The sequence below is a fragment of the Schistocerca gregaria genome, chromosome 3 (genome assembly GCF_023897955.1).
Source record: "Schistocerca gregaria isolate iqSchGreg1 chromosome 3, iqSchGreg1.2, whole genome shotgun sequence".
NCBI classification, from domain to species: Eukaryota; Metazoa; Arthropoda; class Insecta; order Orthoptera; family Acrididae; genus Schistocerca; species Schistocerca gregaria.
In genome coordinates this window covers 316076694-316092151 of record NC_064922.1, presented here as the reverse complement: position 1 = coordinate 316092151, position 15458 = coordinate 316076694, and the positions used below count along the sequence as shown (strand labels likewise).

Genomic DNA, 15458 nt, shown 5'->3' with positions numbered 1-15458 from the left:
TAGTCAAACCAGTGTACTGTTTTGGCAGTTTATTGAAGTAACTGAGTAATCACAATTGAAGATTAAAATGATTTATGTGGAAACTATTCTACAGTTGAAATGAATTAGTTTATTTTCCTTCACTGCACCAATTACCATTTTCTGTCACAGCTTAATGCAACATTAATAAATCTTGTAATACAGTTTATGCACCTACAGTCCGAATTACATGAAAAATAGTCATGTGAAAAATACCTAACAGACATAAGCTTGTTTGTATAAAATATAATTGTAAAATGTATATCACTAGTACTGCAGATGGCAAGGATTTTTGAATATTCTGTGAAAGTTCATATATTTTAATAGAATACATGTAATTCATAAATGGAAGCACATTAAAGATTAGATGTCTTTTCTTCAAACAATTAGCTTGTGAATGCTCCCCATATGGTGCTGTTCGAGAAGATTGTGAACAGATGACTGGTCGGTGCATGTGCAGATCTGGTGTTCAAGGACAGAAGTGCACTGTCTGTACTGGGCATAACTTAACTCTTGGTCCCTCAGGCTGTGTGTCAGTGTCAGGTAAGAATAATCATTAAAATTATGTAATTGTAGTGCAGTATAATACACACAAAAAATCAAATATAAGAAATGTCCAGTGTTCAATTTAGTGAATGAAATCTACATTCAGCAGTCAGGAGAAGGTTATGGTAAGGGTGATAATTAGAGTCATAAACAAATATTAAATTTTCATCTCCTTGAACGTAAGATTTCTACATCAGTTAGTGTTGCATGTTAATGTTATTTCAGTACACTCTGCCTCTTTTCACTCTGTGCTACACATTGATACATACAGTATAATGTACTCACTTTGTTCCTCATCATTAATGCCTGTGTTCCAGCAGGGAATTAATATGTGTTAGTGGATGAAACCCCCCTATGAACCATGGACCTTGCCGTTGGTGGGGAGGCTTGCATGCCTCAGCGATACAGATGGCCGTACCGTAGGTGCAACCACAACGAAGGGGTATCTGTTGAGAGGCCAGACAAACATGTGGTTCCTGAAGAGGGGCAGCAGCCTTTTCAGTAGTTGCAGGGGCAACAATCTGGATGATTGACTGATCTGGCCTTGCAACATTAACCAAAACGGCTTTGCTGTTGTGGTACTGCGAACGGCTGAAAGCAAGGGGAAACTACAGCCGTAATTTTTCCCGAGGACATGCAGCTTTACTGTATGATTAAACGATGATGGCGTCCTCTTGGGTAAAATATTCCGGAGGTAAAATAGTCCCCCATTCGGATCTCCCGGCGGGGACTACTCAGGAGGACGTAATTATCAGGAGAAAGAAAACTGACGTTCTACGGATCGGAGGGTAGAATGTCAGATCCCTTAATCGGGCAGGTAGGTTAGAAAATTTAAAAAGGGAAATGGATAGATTAAAGTTAGATATAGTGGGAATTAGTGAAGTTCGGTGGCAGGAGGAACAAGACTTCTGGTCAGGTGAATACAGGGTTATAAATACAAAATCAAATAGGGGTAATGCAGGAGTAGGTTTAATAATGAATAAAAAAATAGGAGTGCAGGTAAGCTACTACAAACAGCATAGTGAATGCATTATTGTGGCCAAGATAGACACAAAGCCCATGCCTACTACAGTAGTACAAGTTTATATGCCAACTAGCTCTGCAGATGATGAAGAAATTGATGAAATGTATGATGAGATAAAAGAAATTATTGAGGTTGTGAAGGGAGACGGAAATTTAATAGTCATGGGTGACTGGAATTTGTCAGTAGGAAAAGGAAGATAAGGAAACATAGTAGGTGATTATGGATTGGGGCTAAGAAACGAAAGAGGAAGCCATCTGGTAGAATTTTGCACAGAGCATAACTTAATCATAGCTAACACTTGGTTCAACAATCATAAAAGAAGGTTGTATACATGGAAGAATCCTGGAAATACTAAAAGGTATCAGATAGATTATATAATGGTAAGACAGAGATTTAGGAATCAGGTTTTAAATTGTAGGGCATTTCCAGGGGCAGATGTGGACTCTGACCACAATCTATTGGTTATGACCTGTAGATTAAAACTGAAGAAACTGCAAAAAGGTGGGAATTTAAGGAGATGGGACCTGGATAAACTGACTAAATCAGAGGTTGTACAGAGTTTCAGGGAGAGCATAAGGGAACAATTGACAGGAATGGGGGAAAGAAATACAGTAGAAGAAGAATGGGTAGCTCTGAGGGATGAAGTAGTGAAGGCAGCAGAGGATCAAGTAGGTAAAAAGACGAGGGCTAGTAAAAATTCTTGGGTAATAGAAAAAATATTAAATTTAATTGATGAAAGGAGAAAATATAAACATGCAGTAAATGAAGCAGGCAAAAAGGAATACAAACGTCTCAAAAATGAGATCGACAGGAAGTGCAAAATGGCTAAGCAGGGATGGCTAGAGGACAAATGTAAGGATATAGAAGCTGATCTCACTAGGGGTAAGATAGATACTGCCTACAGGAAAATTAAAGAGACCTTTGAAGAGAAGAGAACCATGTGTATGAATATCAAGAGCTCAGATGGCAACCCAATTCTAAGCAAAGAAGGGAAGGCAGAAAGGTGGAAGGAGCATATAGAAGGTTTATACAAGGGCGATGTACTTGAGGACAATATTATGGAAATGGAAGAGGATGTAGATGAAGACGAAATGGGAGATAAGATACTGCGTGAAGAGTTTGACAGAGCACTGAAAGACCTGAGTCGAAACAAGGGCCCTGGAGTAGACAACATTCCATTAGAACTACTGACGGCCTTGGGAGAGCCAGTCATGATAAAACTCTATCAGCTGTATGAGACAGGCGAAATACCCTCAGACTTCAAGAATAATATAATAATTCCAATCCAAGGAAAGCAGGTGCTGACAGACGTGAAAATTACCAAACTATCAGTTTAATAAGTCACAGCTGCAAAATACTAACACGAATTCTTTACAGACGAATGAAAAAACTGGTAGATGCGGACCTCGGGGAGGATCAGTTTGGATTCCGTAGAAATGTTGGAACACGTGAGACAATACTGACCTTACAACTTATCTTAGAAGAAAGATTAAGAAAAGGCAAACCTACGTTTCTAGCATTTGTAGACTTAGAGAAAGCTTTTGACAATGTTGACTGGAATAGTCTCTTTCAAATTATGAAGGTCGCAGGGGTAAAATACAGGGAGCGAAAGGCTATTTACAATTTGTACAGAAACCAGATGGCAGTCATAAGAGTCGAGGGGCATGAAAGGGAAGCAGTGGTTGGGAAAGGAGTGAGACAGGATTGTAGCCTCTCCCCGATGTTATTCAATCTGTATATTGAGGAAGCAGTAAAGGAAACAAAAGAAAAATTCGGATTAGGTATTAAAATTCATGGAGAAGAAGTAAAAACTTTGAGGTTCGCCGATGACATTGTAATTCTGTCAGAGACAGCAAAGGACTTGGAAGAGCAGTTGAACGGAATGGACAGTGTCTTGAAAGGAGGATATAAGATGAACATCAACAAAAGCAAAACGAGGATAATGGAATGTAGTCGAATTAAGTCGGGTGATACTGGGGGAATTAGATTAGGAAATGAGACACTTAAAGTAGTAAAGGAGTTTTGCTATTTAGGAAGTAAAATAACTGATGATGGTCGAAGTAGAGAGGATATAAAATGTAGACTGGCAATGGCAAGGAAAGCGTTTCTGAAGAAGAGAAATTTGTTAACATCGAATATAGATTTATGTATCAGCAAGTCGTTTCTGAAATTATTTGTTTGGAGTGTAGCCATGTATGGAAGTGAAACATGGACAATAAATAGTTTGGACAAGAAGAGAATAGAAACTTTCGAAATGTGGTGCTACAGAAGAATGCTGAAGATAAGGTGGCTAGATCACGTAACTAATGAGGAGGTATTGAATAGGATTGGGGAGAAGAGAAGTTTGTGGCACAACTTGACTAGAAAAAGGGATCGGTTGGTAGGACATGTTTTGAGGCATCAAGGGATCACAAATTTAGCATTGGAGGGCAGTGTGGAGGGTAAAAATCATAGAGGGAGACCAAGAGATGAATACACTAAGCAGATTCAGAAGGACGTGGGTTGCAGTGGGTACTGGGAGATGAAGAAGCTTGCACAGGATAGAGTAGCATGGAGAGCTGCATCAAACCAGTCTCAGGACTGAAGACAACAACAACAACAGTGGATGAAACTGATGATATCTCCAAAATTGCCCATTGCAAATATATGGTTTAGTGTCTGATGCTACATGTAGTTCCCTTATTGTGTTCTATAGTGGCTGTATGCTGCTAGCTGTTTTGCTATGGAGGTATCACCGTGTTTGAAGTGGTCACCATCACACCATGGTTGTTACCAGAATTCTTTCCTGTCTCTTTGACATCAGTGTATTTTTCAAAGTTAAAAATAAATAAAGAAATAAAATAAAATAAAATAAACAAATGAGATGCACTATATTATTTTCAAGCTCGTGTGAGTGTTCTCAAATGATGACACTAGTGACACATTTTTTAATGTTGCAGAATATTCTCAAATATTCCAGATTACAACTTGGAAACAGCATGTGTCACATTGATCTGCATTCTGACAAAATCATCGTAACTCTGAATTGCACTTTTTTCAACTAACTTTCCATTCAGCTTTAAAAGACACCAGTAAGATTAGTGTACAGTATGACTATCAGTAAAGCACAGGAATTTAAAAGAATCTTGTTTCATAATAAACAACCATATGTAGCATGTTCATTTGTTGGACAACCACAAAACTTACTCATCTTTGCATTCAGAATCAAACTATTAACTGTAGCTTATATAAATACACTTTGAATAAGTTAGATGCTATACACATGATACAATCTGTTTCCAACTTGCTCTGGATTTGTGGAGACATAACTGAGTTTTGGAACAGTATTAGTTAGATTAGGGGAAATACTGTGCTAGAGACTGTAATTCAGGAATATTGCAGGTTCTAATGAGGGAATTATTCACACCCAGAATGTTTTCCACATCATTCAACAATGATTTTTAAAAAAATCCTTAGCATCCAAATGAGTGACAAGCCAAAATGAAGGGGCAAACTAACCAGGAAGCTTAGTTTGGTGTGTTTTGCATTTACAAGTAGCTTCTGTTGTGTTGACTTGGTAACAAGGGTGCTAGAGTATTTTGCATACTTCACTTATACTTTAGTTCACAGCCATACATATTACAGAGGTCTCTTCCATTTTCATGACATTCTCAGATTCACTTCCCTGTTTATTGATTGTTAGTGCTACGTTGGGCTAGTTAGAAAAATCGACATAATTTATTGACCATTCACACAGTATAAGACAAGTGTTAAAACTTTTAAATATTAAACTGAATGAAAAATCAAACAGTCAGCAGTAGCTATATGTAGTGATGTTAATTAGCATCTCTAGTCAACTTCAATAAATACAGCTATTGTGGACTATTGGACTTTTCATTCAGTTTTATATTTTAAAACTTTTAACACCTGTTTTATACTGTATGAATGGTGAAACAATTTTGTATAATTAATTGAGCCCTAGTTTTAAAATTATCTGTAATAAGTAGCAGATTCAGATGAAGTGTGATGTATACAACAATACAAGATACAAAAATATCTTCCATCTAGACTTTGTGTTCTTAACTAAGGTTTAGGTATGGGAATCTAAATCTGCATCTACATAGATACTGAGCAAGCTACCGTAAGGTTTGTGATGTAGGATATAGAGTACCACTACTTGTCATTTCCCCTCCTGTTCCACTCACAAATAGAGCAAGGGAAAAATGACTGTCCGTACACCTCTGTATGAGCCCTGATTTCTTGTATCTTATTTTCATGGACCTTGTGCATAATGTATGTTGGCGGGAGCAGAATCATTTGGCAGTCAACTTAAAATGCTGATTATATAAATTTTCACAGTAGTATTTCCCAAAAAGAACACTGCCTTCTTCCCAGGGATTCCCATTTGAGTTTCTGAAGCATCTCTGTAATACTTAAGTTTTTCCCAACCTACGGGTAACAAATCTAGCAGCCCTCTTCTGAATTTATTTTATGTCTTCCTTCAATTTGACCTTGTACAAATCCCAAACACTCAAGCAGTACTCAAGAATAGGTCACGCCAGAGTCCTATATGCTGTCTCCTTTACAGGTGAACCACTCTTTCCTGGAATTCTCCCAATAAACTGAAGTCAACCATTTGCCTTCCCTACCACAGTTTTCACATGCTCTATCCACCTCATACTGCTTTGCAAAAGGTGGACACCAGTAATACTATATCTGAACATTACATTTTGTTCTTCCTACTCATCTGCATTAACTTACATTTCTCCAAATTTAGGGCTAGCTGCCGTTCATCACACCAACTGGAATTTTGTCTAAGTCATCTTGTATCTTCCTACAGTCACTCATATTTGGCACCTTACCATACAGCATGACATCATCTGCAAACAACTGCAGACTGCTGCCCACCCTGTCTGCCAAATAATTTATCTATACAGAGAACAACAGCAGTCCTATCACACTTCCCTGAGGCACTCCTGACGATACCCTTGTCTCTGATGAACACTTGTCATTGAGAACAACATACAGGGTTCTATTATTTCAGAAGTCTTTGAGCCCCTCACATATCTGTGAATTTCTTCCATATGCTCACACCTTCATTTATGGCCTGCAATGGGGCACACATGCATGTGCATTTTCAATTAAGTATAAAGTTTTTACAATTACATTTTTTTCAAATTACATTATTTCTTATTACATTATACTTCATAATAAATTCAAGTTACAAGGGCCTTTTGGGATAAAACCACTACTTGACTTACTCTTTAAAAGTATCCCCTGTGAATATCTTAACTTCATGTGGTAACAAGTTATGAAAAACATCTCCTTTGACAAAGGGGATTTTTGCTATTAAAGTTAATTTTTTTTTAACCATATGAAAGTCTTTTCTATGCCTTGTTTCATAGTTGTGAATATCCTTGTTTCTTCTTGTAATCTTAGTTTCTCCTTTCACTAGCATTATAGTTTCTACCATATACACGGCATAAATTATGTGAATATTGTGTCTAATGAACAGGGGTTTGCAAGAAGTTCCCGGTTTTACTTTTGCTATGTTCCTAAAGGCTCACATCTGCAGTATAAAAACCCTTTCCGTATTAGTTTGGCATGTCCCACCCCACAGTACTATTCCCTAAGATAAGAAAGGGTACACTAATCCATAATACAGGCTGTTTATAAATGAATATTGGGTTTTAATGCTTTATAATATTTATTACATTAAACTTACAGTTATAAATGAAATGTCAAATGAAAGAGCAAATCAAACAGTTTTACCAAGAGCCTTATAAATGTTCAATGTGAGCATCATCTATCACACGGCACACATCAAGTCTATTTACCCCTGTACACAAGCACTGGATAGGCTGCAAGGGGCCCTATGACAGGGCTTGCTTTGCATGGCCTCCATGTTCACCTGACCTATGCCATGAATTTTTTTCCTGTGGGGCTTCATCAGGGATTGTGTGTACATGCCTCCGCTACCAGCAGGCCTCCCTGAATTAAGAAAATGGATTGAAGCAGCTATTGCTACAATCACTGAAGACACACTTGGAAGTCAAATAAAATGGGTCATGAGTGTGATGTGCGCAATGTTCTACCACGCGGAAATACAGCCGTTGAAAGTGAAAATATTCCATGTAACAAATGTGTAACAGATATCGAACATTTAAAAGAGTGTATCATAAGCACACAAACAGCGATTAACACTTTAAAGTATGATTTAACGAAACTTTGAAATGAAAATACCGAACTGCTAGGTTATCTGAAATCAAGTGCACCAATCAAAACACAACCGACAAAAACTGTAAATAGTGAGAAAGAAAAGCAGCATGAATGGACCAGAAGCAAAAATACTACAGTGAAGGACCTATGTGTTTGTATTACGAAGTGCCCTGACAAAACCAACAGTGTTAATACAAATGAATACTGTAAAAAAAGCAATCGACCAGTGCCCCAAAAAATGATACACAGTGATAACAAGAGACGGAACATATTAATTCTTTCTGACAGTCATGGTCGTCACAGTGCAAAAATTTTGAACAGTTCTCAAAATCAAAAACACTACATCTCTTCTGTAATAAAACCTAATGCACAGTTAAAGAACATGGTTTGTAACATAGACGGGAAGACGAAAGAGTATACGAAAAATGACAGTGTCATCATTCTAGGTGGGACAAACGACATCCTAAAGAAATGTCAGGATTTCAAATGTTCCTTAACAGATTCTCTTCATATGACAATCCACACAAAAGTTATCTTGTGCACAATTCTGTACAGATATGATGTACCAAAACTGAACAACAGAATCTATGCTGCAAACGAATTCTCAGTGAGGACGGCAAAAAATTATGAGCATGTAATGGTAGTGGGCGTCAATACATTCCACAGTAGAAGCGATTATACAAAGCTTGGACTTCACTTGTGAATGGAAGGCAAAGAGAAATTATGTAGACATTTAAAACTAGCAGTAAGTGCCAATCTGCAAGTACCGGCTCTAACATACATACAATGTAAAGACTTTTCAGCAAACATGACAGTGAAAACAGAAGAAAAATCAGTAGCAGAAACGGACTTATCCAACTCAATAGTTATGAAAGATAAATGAGGAGGCGCAAAAAATAACTGTACTCCACCTTCATCACTCAAAGAAGACACAGCAAAACAAAACTACCATTGACTAAACCAGGCTGTGATGCCGGCAAAAGCATCTAACCCAAAAAAAAAGCAACAGAACCAAGTTCCACAACCGAAGATATTCAAGATACAACAAGAAGAACTGTGCCTTGGAAACCAGAAGCAGTACCTACAGAAGACCCACTAAGGACATCAGCAGATCCAGTCTCAAAAGTATCACCAAGGACATCTAATTTTACACGTATCAGTGAACACCAACAAGCAACAAGAGGAAGTTCAGCAATTCCAGTGAGAAGAAATGTAAGGCGACCATGTCATCTACAAGATTTTTTTTATTCCCAAAAAGCCTCAAGACCAAATCAGGATATTGAGTGCACCTATCAACACCACCTCCGGTAGCAGTCCTTGCAGCAAAAACAGAAACCACCTCAACATCGACCACACAAGTAAAATGACCAGAGAGATGGAGAACTGCCTCTTTTCACCATCAGGACATTTTCTTATGACCAATGGAAAAAACCAACTCACGCTTCTAGATGAGAATGAAGATTTCTCACACAATTTAAATTCAGGAATAAAGGTAAGTGGTCAACCAAGTACAATCAGAACAAACCTAAAATCTTACTAGGTCACTCTTCTTCATCAGAATACACAGTCACTTATGAATAAAGTAAGAGAGCTTGAAATCTTGCTATCAAGTGAACTCAGATACGTTAATATATTGTGCTCAACTGAACACTGGCTGAAAGAAAATGAGTTAAGACAGTGAAAATAACAGATTATGTGTTAGCAGCACAAACTTGTAGAAATAAGTTTACATGTGGAGGGAACTGCGTATACATAAAGAAAGATATCGAATTCAATAACTTAGACAATGTTGAATCCTTAAACACTGAGAAAGATTTTGAAATATCAGGCATAGAAATTCCAGCATTCAAATTAATTGAAGTATGTTTATACAGATCTCCAGATACCCACCTAAAAAAATTCAATACTCGGATTGATACTTTACTAAATAAAGTAGTAAGAAATTGAAAAACAGTTCTTATATGTGGAGATCTAAATGTAGACTTTAGTAAGCGAAGCAATTCAAAATCTGAGCTGATGAACATGTTAACAGCCAATAATTTGTAGATTACAATCCACTCCCCTACATGGAATCATTCTAGCACTACCATAGACCAAATAATAATAAGCTCCAAAACAAAATATAAATGAATTGTAATAAAAGCTGGACTGGCAGACCATCATGCACAGGCTATATGCTTTTGTGTAAACACTAATCCATCCTATAATTATATGAGGAAGACTGCACACATGGGCAGACCTTTCAGTAATACTGCAGTACAAACATTCCAGAATTATCTCCAACAAGAATCATGGGAGATAGTGTATAGTACAGAAAATATTTCTGATAAGTTTCAGACATTCATGAATATTTGTAAATATTGTTTTGATCTTGCTTTCCCATTGAAAGCCAAAACAGTGAAAACCACTAAAAGCAACAATTGGATTGATTATGAATGGTATAAGGAAATCTTGTGCTAAGAAACGGTACATTCACAATATTGCAAGAAGCTACAACACAACTCAAGAGTTTGATAGTTACTTTAAAAAATATAAATCTATCTTAAATAAAATAATAAAGGAGGCAATGAAACAAGACAATGACAAATACATAGAAGAAACTTCAAATGGAAACAAAGCAATCTGGCAAGTTGTAAAAAAGAAACCAAATCTTACGAAATAGAGTTAATAACATAGTATTAAAGGCTGGCTTGGAAAACATTAATAACCCACAGGAAGTAGCTAATAGGTTTACTAACTATTTTATAAATGTAACAGAGAAACTACTACAACAGACTTCTAATAGAAAACAGCATACAGAAACAGGGAAAAAAGTCTCAAGCAGATCAATGTTTCAGTACCCAAAAAACGTAGCAGAAGTACAGGTTACAATAAAAAGTCTCAAAATGAAACACTCTGCAGGTGTAGATGATATATCTGATTTCATTATAAAGAAATGTGGGGACTTGATTACTGAGCCCTTAACCCACCTATGTAACCTATCTTTTGCTACAGGAACTTTTCCTTCATGTTTGAAAATAGCAAAAGTAAAGCTATTATACAAGAAAGGAAACAAAGATGATGTTTCCAACTACAGACCACTGGCTCTTCTGTCTGTTTTCTCAAAAATATTAGAAAGACTTGTCAATAAGAGGCTAACAGACTTCTTAGAGGTAAATGGCATTCTGTCAGAGTCTCAACATGGATTTAGAACAAACCACTCAACCGAATCTGCAATTCACTCCTTTCTATTAAAGGGACTGATAGCATTAGACAACAAAAAACTTACCATGGGCATATTTTTAGATTTGTCAAAGGCATTTGACACCATAAATCATGACAAATTGCAACATAAGCTAGAAAATCTTGGCATTAGGGGAACAGCTAACAACTGGCTCAGCTCTTATCATAAAAACAGGGAACAATATGTGGAAATAGATCAAGAAAGGGACAATGTCACTAGGAAATATGATTCCAAGCTACTGACTGTTAAATATGGAGTGCCACAAGAATCAGTAATGGGTCCTGTTCTGTTCTTATTATATATAAATGACCTAAACATAAGCAATGACAGCAGTAAAATATTTCAATTTGCTGATGATACGAGTGTTCTAGTTAAAAAACATAAAAGAAACCACTGACAGGCTAACATGTTACTTTGATGACAATGGCTTAATAATAAACACTGAAAAAACTGTAGCTATGAATATACACACAGAACAAACAAAAAAATCTGATATCACCCAATCTAGAGCTATATGGACAGACAATTGCCAAAACAGCCTGTACCAAATTTCTTGGACTTTATCTACAAGACAACTTGAGATGGAAAAACATATTGAGCAAATGAACAAAAAATTAAGTATTTCTTGTTTTGTGCTGTGTACATTAAAAAATTGTACCAGCTACAACACCCTTCAGTGTGTATATTATGCAGTGGTACACTCTCACCTCCGGTATGGGATTATGTTCTGGGGAAATTAAAAAAAAAAAAAAAGAATAATGGAAGGGGTAGAGAATCGCAAATCATGTAGGCCATTGTTTCAAAAAAGGATGATCCTGACACTTCCTTGCATATATATATACTTGAAAATATAATGTATTTAAAGCAAAACTTACATACAAAAAGACCACTCATCACTCAAAATCACGCAATATACAACTATGATACAAGACAAAAATTGGATGTACATGTTCAAAGCGCCAACACAAAGTTATTTCAAAACAGCCTTATCCATCCTAGTATCAAACTATACTTACTAAACTTACCAGATACCATTAAACACATACAAAACATTGGTCACTTCAAATCTAAACTTAAGTCGTACTTGGTTGATCACTGCTTTTACACAGTAAAGGAATACCTACAAAACTAAATTTTTGTGTGTTTACCCAATGTAGTCTCATTCAGAAGAACATTTGTATTTTATCTCTCTGTATATAACATAACAACATTTATTTAAGTATTCATCATTAATTGATATATTAATGTGTGTTATTAAGTACATAGGTATATTAAATGTAAAACTGTTAATATTAACAAAAAAATCCAAATATCTCTTGCACATTGTGCAGCTGTAGATGAAAATGGATCAATAAATCAAAATCAAATCAATGTTTGGGAAGAACTCAGCTATAGACTTGATGTGTGCCATGTGACAAATGATGCTCACATTGAACATTTACAAGGTTATTGGTAAAACTGTTTGAGTTGCTCTTTCATTTTACATATCATTTATAACTGTAAGTTTAATATAATGAGTATTATAAAGCATTAAAACCCCAATATTCATTTATAAACACCCTGTATACAGACCTTAGGGTTTCAGAATTAAGATATGGTGATAATCTTTTTAATACCTATAGACTGAGTGTTATTTTTTTTACAGACGTAATCAGCTTGTTGCTTCCATAAAAGTTGATCATCTATCCATAAACCCAAGAATTTACAGTCTGTACAGATTTTTGATAGAATTTCATCAGTCATGGTATTTTGTCCATTTGGACCACTTGGTTTAAAATATTAGTTTTTTCTTGGTTTAAAATATTAGTTTTTTTCTATGTTTACTTTTAGGTTGTCTCTTTCAAAGTGAGCTCTTGCCTTTTCACTAAAGTTATGTATCTCTTCAACTAGGCTGGGTCACTGTCTGCATAGCAGACACCACATGTATTGTCTACATACATAGTGATCAATTGCGTACTGTCAAAAGATCTTGGGAAATCATTTACATAGCATATGAATAGAACTGGACCTAAAATGGAGCCCTGAGGAACACGAAAATGTCTATTTCTTATACTTGACCTTGTCTTCTCCAGTATTTCTCCATTAGAATATATATGTCCTTGCTCCGCTGTCTGCTCTTTAAATATGTTTCTAGCAATTGCGTGAGTTTTCCAGTGACACCACTCTTCGCAATTTTTGATAAGAGCACATCATGATGCACTCTATCAAAAGCCCTTGAGATGTCCAGGAATACTCCTGCTGCTTGGGATTTTCCATCTATTTTTTCAAGTGCATGATGGACAAATTGTATTGCTGCTGACATGGTACTTCGACCTCTTCTGAAACCATGCTGGGAATCACTTAATTTGTCAGCATTGTTATAATATTCCAGGATTTTTTTAATGTTATTTTCTTTATCAGTCTGCTGATAATTAATATTAAGGCAATGGGTCTGTAGCTCTGTACATGCTCTATTTTCCCTTTTTGTGTATTGATTTAACTACAGTCAGTTCCAACTTGTCAGGGAACACACCATCTTCAAAAACACAGTTTATTAGATGAACTAGTGGTTTCATTAATTTATGTTTGCATTTATTCAATAGTTATGGAGTAATTTCATCTAATTCTGCTGATTTTTTTGTTTCTGAGCCTGCAGAATATCATATGTGCTTACTGCGGGTAGTGTGCTGTGTTCTGTATATCCTGTTTCATAGAGACACCATTTTCCACAGTATCTGTGTATTAATTATCAAAAATATTGCTCACTAGAAAGGGATAAGAGCTATCATCCTTATTGACAGTTAACTGTACATTATTAATAGGTTTATTTTACACATTTTTGCTGGTTGATGATAACTGGTTTTAATCCCACCGGTACTTGGGTGTTGCATAGTGGTACTGTTTGTTTTGTCTTCTTTGTCCATATTAGTCAATACTCTATCTTAAGGAATGCTTGATTTTGATTCACTGTCAGTGACTACACTCACGGTTGAGTTGCTTTTTTTCCTGTGGTTGAAAACAACTCTCGTTCTTTGTTTCACATGTCCTTTTTCTTCCCATGTGGTTTGATGCAGCTCATCGTGATATCGCAGGCTACAGTTGAAAGCACTTCAAAAGGGTTTTCGTGCACAAAGATTGTGTCACAGGCCTCAATTACTCCAATATATAGATAATATTTATTGTTTCAATAGGAAAGTTCACTTGAGAAAACTGTAAAATTAAGAGACAACATTGCTATTCAGTACTTGACTTCAGGGCACAAAGATTTTAGAACTGCTCATAGACATATATAAAAGTACACAATACAGTTCTAGCTTTCAGAACTATAATTTCCTTCCATGAGAAGAAAAAAGGGACAGGTTGTGGAAAATTAAAAAGGGAGGACAGGTCACTGTGACACCAGACTCTGTTGTGAGGGTGAGGCGAGAAAGGAATTGATATTTTGTGTACTTTACTTGTGTGTGTGTGTGTGTGTGTGTGTGTGTGTGTGTGTGTATGTGTGTATCAGCAGTACTAAAATTTTCACTTTTTTTTGTCACTGTAGTCATGCTCTGAAATCACAAGACACATCTAATGCAACTAATGATTTTGACAACAACATTTTAAGGTACTCTGTGTTGAAATGTATATGAACTGTGAGTATTCAACATGACATAAACTTCTTACAATGGTACATGGGAAAATTCGCTTCAGAGGTAGTGCTTCATCAATACAAAGTATTTTGTAATAAAAATGTTGGGTTTATGTACTTTAAAAGTAATGATAGAAGAAAAATTTTAGCAGCAAGAAGTGGTGTAGTTGTAGCAGAAGCTATATGTCTGAGGTAGCTGAACAAAATTAGGGAAAAGATAGCTCAAAGTTGTTACCTTGATGAACTATGGGTGAATCAGAATGATTTTATGAAAATGTGCTTAAAAATGAGTGATGATACTGGCGAGTTTTTTGGTTCCCTTAGGAAAGATTCTCAGATAACTAGGAATTTTACACACTAGCTCTTCCTCTGCTTTTCTTTCTGGGAGCAAATTTGTATTCAGGTGTAAGAAAAACAGAATGGCTGCTATTTGGAAATGAATGCTGTCACTTTCAAGAACTGGATCATTGTAATGGACAATGATATTACAGTCTTAAAACTGCAACCCAGACCTGCTTGTAATACTAACGCAGAAAGTCAGTGTCCAAAGCAGAATCATTATCTGAATAACAGCAATATGTGATTGACTGCAACTCATACGATGTGCTATACTAGACTGGGTTAGCATCTGCCTGCATTGCCCGATTCTTGTTGTGAAGAAAGTAGTGCTTGGAGATTCACTGTGACTGTGAATTTGTAATCAGAAAATGTTTAAAGAAAACCTGCATGAAGTAAATAAATATTGCATAAACCCTGAGAACCTGTTTTGCTTCCGGAAACTTCAAAAGCAAGCTTATGTATGAGAAGTTTCCCAATCCTGTTAATATTGTGATAATAAA

At 36.1% G+C, this 15458-nt stretch overlaps 1 protein-coding gene across 1 annotated transcript in view; it reads left to right on the top strand.

The window, feature by feature from the left end:
- Positions 1 to 15458, top strand: part of LOC126353876 (agrin-like) — a 342153-nt gene that overhangs the window by 191368 nt on the left and 135327 nt on the right. Inside the window, exon 13 of the mRNA XM_050003066.1 lies at positions 409 to 561. Coding sequence (XP_049859023.1) covers positions 409 to 561 — 153 coding nt within the window. The remainder of the gene's footprint in view (positions 1 to 408; positions 562 to 15458) is intronic.